General features: G+C 39.5%; 1 protein-coding gene across 1 annotated transcript in view; it reads left to right on the top strand.

The window, feature by feature from the left end:
- Positions 1 to 5,682, top strand: part of LOC148436197 (vomeronasal type-2 receptor 26-like) — a gene marked incomplete at its 5' end in the record, with an annotated part of 28,458 nt that extends 22,776 nt beyond the window's left edge. Inside the window, one exon of the mRNA XM_088465219.1 lies at positions 4,766 to 5,682. Within this exon, the coding sequence (XP_088321345.1) occupies positions 4,766 to 5,682 (917 nt within the window). The remainder of the gene's footprint in view (positions 1 to 4,765) is intronic.
- Between the last annotated feature and the right edge of the window lie 318 nt (positions 5,683 to 6,000).

A 6,000-nucleotide genomic window follows, 5' to 3' on the forward strand; every position in this document is an offset into this window, starting at 1 on the left:
CAAACCACACCCCTCCAGAAAAATCCTTAGTGGAAGCAAAGCATTTGGGAGAATATTTGCACTGAACCATACAAACAGCTGGTAATTCCTGTGCTCCATACTCTGTTTGGTTGCCCACCACCAACCACTTGCTGCAGTTACACTGACCTTTGAGTCAGCGCTACATGGATGCCATTTATGAACTAAGGAGGTAGAATAATAATGTACCGGTATCTCAATGAGGCAACAACCTCTTTTTGTCATTTATCCCAGAGTGGTGGTGCAATTATATATGAGATGCACATTACCCCCACTTCAGTGATCATTGAGGAGCAGGGAGTACAGGAGTACATATGAGATTGCAGCGGGGGCAGGTAGATATGCCCATGTGACCACACTGTCACTGTTTCTCTCAGTGGATTATGTGAATGGAATGCTTTTGAAGTGTAATCCACCATTCTTTCTTTTCCCCCAGATAAAAAAGCTTTTTTGATTTACCAATCAACTGTCACAGGCACAATACGCAGCTATAGAACTTTTAAACATACAAATTGAACTGTGATCACTTTATAAATAGTAGTAATTTTTGTGCAATAGAACAAAGGACTCTTCACAGCTAAATTATCATTTATTATCTAAGGACATTTTTTTAATTCACATCAGTCCATGCCCCAGTGGAGCTCTTTGGTGGTTCAGAAGTTTTTTTAAAAATATAAAGGTGCCTCTAGGAGATGCTGTCTGTTGGCAGAAAAAAATATGATAATTTTCTGCATGTACTGTATCAACCACATATCAAAGCTTTCAGTGGCTGTGGCAGTTCAACTACCAACATGGCACATCTAGGAAAAAGAGTAGCAGTAAATTTGAATTAATGAAGATCTAGATCAGTAGCCAGAGGGAGGTGGTGTGGCAGAGTATGTATGTAGTGGAAAACAGGGAAAGTTGGTAAATATAAATAATTTTTTTGATTCTGAAGAAAATTCATGATAGAGGAGGGAGATCCAAGCCCTGGCTGTTGTTTTCCCACCAGGCTTGGATTCAAAAATTGAGGCAAAAAGTTATCATCCCATCATTGGATTTCATAGGTTTTGAATTTGATATACAGTAAGTCCCTTTCACACCGTTTCACACAGGACCTCCTAAAGGTGAGCACACACTTGACTGCCAGGGCAGAAGTTAATTAATAATTACAACTGGGTGAACATGTCTCATGTTTTGCTCACAAAATAAACTTGGTAGTTCAGAATTTTTTTTACAATTATTGGGGCTTACAGGAATTCTTTCTATGGCTATAAACATTTCTGGACATTTTTAGCATTCAGCAATCGCATGTCGAAGATTTCAGCGGCTGTGACAATTCAACTTCCAAAATGGCACATCTAGGAAACAGAGTGGCAGACAGCAAGGCAGCATAATAAGCTATAAAAATGTCACATAATGCACATAAAAGAAGTGCAAGTTGGAATTGTCCTTTGGCCTTTCCACCCACCATTATGTTGTATGTTGTATATATTAAACAGGACATGTATAGTTTAACAAACCAATCACTTCAGCGACAGGGACTGCAACTTGTGGCTGAAGTGATTGGCTTGTTTTGGGTCTGACAAAACAAGCTACCAATGGGCATCTGACATTGCTGCAATGATCTCTACAGTATGGACAAACAGAGGCAATATGTCATCACCATTATCGTCATCACCCACAACAGTGTGTACATTATCTTCACACAATATTATGTGTCACTGCTGGATTCCTCAAATACAGGTGCCTCTGGATTTTGACATATTTGCCAGTAAAGGTCTTCCTCATGGAATTTGTAGTTCATTTTGATAAACACCATATTGTCCACATTTTGGGGAAATAGCATTTTAATCTGATCGCTGACAAGGTTCCCGGCTGTGCTGAAAACTGTTTCTGGGTACACACTAAAGGGAGGGCAGCTTAAGTAAAGAAAAGCCAGTTTGTGCAAGGGCCTCCACATTTCCTTTTTTTTCCTGCCAGTAGTCAGACAAGCTATCATTAAAATAATCCTCAACCATTCTTTTAATGGTGACTGTATAAAATGGAGTCACAGTAGAGGTGTCATAAATTTTCAGCATTAATTCTAAACCCTACCAGATGTCAAACTGTTGAGAAACTGAAGGAGGAGATGTTGCTGTGTCACATGCCACTTGAGCTGATAATTTGCTCACAAAGAGCTCTTTGCATCTCTTCAGTTATGTGGGCCTGATTCCACAAGGAACACAAGTGAGAGAATGCATGCACTTGACCAATGTTTTCGCACTGCGCATGCATATGCATCACAGAGTGTGTAGCAACAATTGTGAAGGTAACTGTGATTGCAAAGGCTATGCAGACTGATTGCAGAGTGATTGACAGGAAGTGCTGTTTGTGAGTGGTGATGGGGGGTGGTCAGGTGAACACAGGTGTTCCAGTGCATTGCAACACCATTCCAGGGGTGTGCATTAATTAGCCACTGAGATGATGGATGCAGGCTGGCATCCCTCTGCATGCAGGAAGTCTCTCAGCTCCTGAAGCAGGGTAAGGTCTACCTTTAGACTGCATGCAGCTCCGATGTTAGCAATGTTTACTCAGCCTTGTGCATCAGTACGTACATTTGTGTAGAGTAAAGGGGGTGGCATTTTGTTTTCCTGGGTGTCTGCCTCTTGTGCTGTGTTTGTGTGCATATGCATTCATTAGCATATTCTCATAGTCGACGGGTGCATGCGCACACTTGTTGTTTTCCTTGCTGAATACAGCCCTGTGTCCATTGGTAGAAAATACACAACAAACGATTTAAACCTAGGGTCGAGCATGGTCACCAAACTGTATTGATCAGATTATAGGATGTGTGCTGGAATAATGTATTATTTCCCTATGTTGTAGATTTGGATGGCTTTCTGCTGTTCCAAAATCCACTGAGGCATATAATGGGTGGAATCCAACTTGTTACTCCCTCTTGCTTTAGCTGGTGGCAGGAAAAGCTAAACTGTTCTTGAAGGTGCTGCAATCTTATGGCATTGGTACTTGACTGGACCCACTGGCCAGTAAAAAGGGTAGCACAGCCTTCCTGTGTTTACTGAGTGCAAACACATGCACACATTACTTTCTAATAAAAAAAAATATTTTAATTTATTTTGGGGGGTGAAACAGACAACAGACACACTCACGGTACTTTCTAATATATATGTTTTTTCTTTATTATTTGGTGGATGCAATAGACAATACTGTTGCACTGCACAAATATTATGACAGTTGCACTTGAGTGGATCCACTGGCCATTAGACAAGTTAACACTTTCTTCCTCTATAGGCTGAATGCACACAAGTTGGAAAAAAAGTTTTTTTTCTCAGTGTCAGTGATAGTGACACTGACCAGTAGTGCCAACCGCAATGGCACAAACACAGCATTTTTTTATCAGATATTGTGCCCACTGCCCTGAACACACCAGGCTTCCTTACTCCACTCCACACAGACACAGTGCCCCTGTCTGTACTATACAGACTGTAAGGGGCCTGTGACTATGCACTGCTGTATTCACAGTATCACATACACAATGAAATGCTCCCTCCTCCACAGTGCTCCTGCCTATGCAGACTTGAAGAGACACTGACTGGGCACTACATAAGCTGCTGCTAACTAACTTTTACTGTGAGCTCTGCCTACACGGCCTATTTCATTGGATCTCACTTACGAAAAGGCAACTGAATGAAGGATGGGACTTTTATATTCAGGCAAAAACACCCAAAATATGACAATGGGAAGATGAAGTTTTGCCTTGTTTTGGGATCTGGACTCGGATTCCCTTTGGATCCCCTATGTTTGGGTGGGTCCGGTTCTCAGAGAACCAGAGCTGCTAATCTCTAGTCCTTATACACTATGGCTTCAGTCACAATAAGTTCAGATTGCCAATAACTGCAAAGCTCCAAAAACATCAGCATAGCATATGTCTCTGAATCAGGCCCTATAAATATAATGAAGTGGATGGAAATAAAAATTTATAAATAACTATAATCAAAAAAAGGATTTTATTAAGACCATGGGGTCTATTCTTCATCACTTTATACAAAATCAGATAAAAATTAACATTATTTTTTTACTTTTGTATAAATTAAGTATTGGGGCCATTCATCATAAAGGGAACACAGGAGATATCATGGATGATCATCTATCATAATCATGAATGAGTGTTTACCTTTCAGTCCTGATGTGTCCCACAGTCCCATACACTAGTCTACACTACACTCGGTAATATCCAAAAATATTTGGGACATGACTTAGGGAACATTGGCCATCTTCCGTCCTATTGAAAGAAGACCCAGTAGCAAAGAGGGATCCCATTGCATCCCTCTGCCACTGCTAGGATCCATCCAACAGTAGCTGCACATTCATAATCACAGGTTCATGATCATGCAGTTGCATTGCCAGGACAGTCTTGGGAGTGCTAAGTTTCACTATCACTAAAGTAGTGGTGAAAGGATTTGTGAGGATAGGTGACCAGAGCAATGTTGAATTTCTCCAGTGCACATGGCAAGATAGAATGTTAATTATTGGGGGTCACCCAGTCCCCAAGAATTTACATAATGAATAAGTGGAAAGTGTATTCATATTAAAAATTTAAAAAATATCTCTTATGTATAGTTTGTCAACATAGGTTTTACCTTTTTCCTCTAAATGAATATATTCAATACCCAAGTTAGGGAGCGATGAATATAAAAGTGAGATAAAGGGACAATGATAGTAACATTACTGTATAATATTTAATTTATATCACATTTTCCCACAGATAATGAAAGTTGTGTGAAATGTGCTGATAATGAATGGCCTAATGACACAAAGAACAAATGTATTGCCAAGGCTCAGGAGTTTCTATCATATGAAGTGGATCCTATAACCTCAGTGTTCTCTGTCACATCTCTATTATTTTCTGTGATAATTGTCTTCATAATTGGACTATTTTATTCATATAAGAACAAACCAATAGTCAGAGCTAATAATAGGAACCTCAGCTTTATTCTGCTCATCTCTCTTATGTTGAGTTTACTCTGTGTATTTCTTTTCCTTGGTCGCCCAGTGGATATAACCTGCATGCTGCGCCAAATGTCTTTTGGAAGCATATTTACTATCGCAGTGTCCTCAGTTCTGGCCAAGACTATCACAGTTTGCATCGCTTTTAAGGCCACAAGACCTGGAAGCTACTGGAGAAAATGGCTGGGAGTTACATTACCAAATGCTTTAGTGCTGATCTGCTCATCTGTCCAGGTCCTGAATGGTGTTATCTGGTTGTCAGTTTCTCCTCCATTTCAGGAGTTTAACATGGACACATATCCTGGGACTATCATCATCCAATGTAATGAGGGTTCTGTGTTAGCCTTTTGTTTCATGTTGGGTTACATGGGGTTCCTGGCAGCTGTGAGCTTTGTTCTTGCTTTCATGGTGAGGACATTACCTGACATATATAATGAGGCCAAATACATCACATTCAGCATGCTGGTGTTCTGCAATGTGTGGGTCTGTGCCATCCCAGCCTATCTGAGCAGTAATGGGAAACATATGGTCATTGTAGAGGTGTTTGCTATATTAGCCTCATGCATTGGGATACTAGGCTGTATATTTTTCCCTAAATGCTACATTATCCTGATGAGACCTAAAATGAATAGAAAAGAACTTGTGTGCTTGGGAAAACAACTCTGTATAATATGACCTGATATATATATATACCATTCCCTTATGTTTTGCAAACTAATAATGATGACCAGAACACCTTAATATCACACTCACCCCAATGACTTAAGAATGTAAATGTTATAAAAGGTACAGTATATCTTCACTGAGTAAATATATAAATTAATAAAATGATAACAAAAAAATTTGAATAATTCCTTAAAAATATAAGAAATTAATATGAATTACGCAGTTATTAAAATTGCACCTTTTCACACATGCACAAGAATACAAAATGAGTGCACCATCAAAATAATATATAAGAAAACGGTAATGGGGCACATCCACTAGAAGACA

This window comes from Taudactylus pleione, unplaced genomic scaffold (genome assembly GCF_031769625.1).
Source record: "Taudactylus pleione unplaced genomic scaffold, aTauple2 ptg001916l, whole genome shotgun sequence".
Lineage (NCBI taxonomy): Eukaryota > Metazoa > Chordata > Amphibia > Anura > Myobatrachidae > Taudactylus > Taudactylus pleione.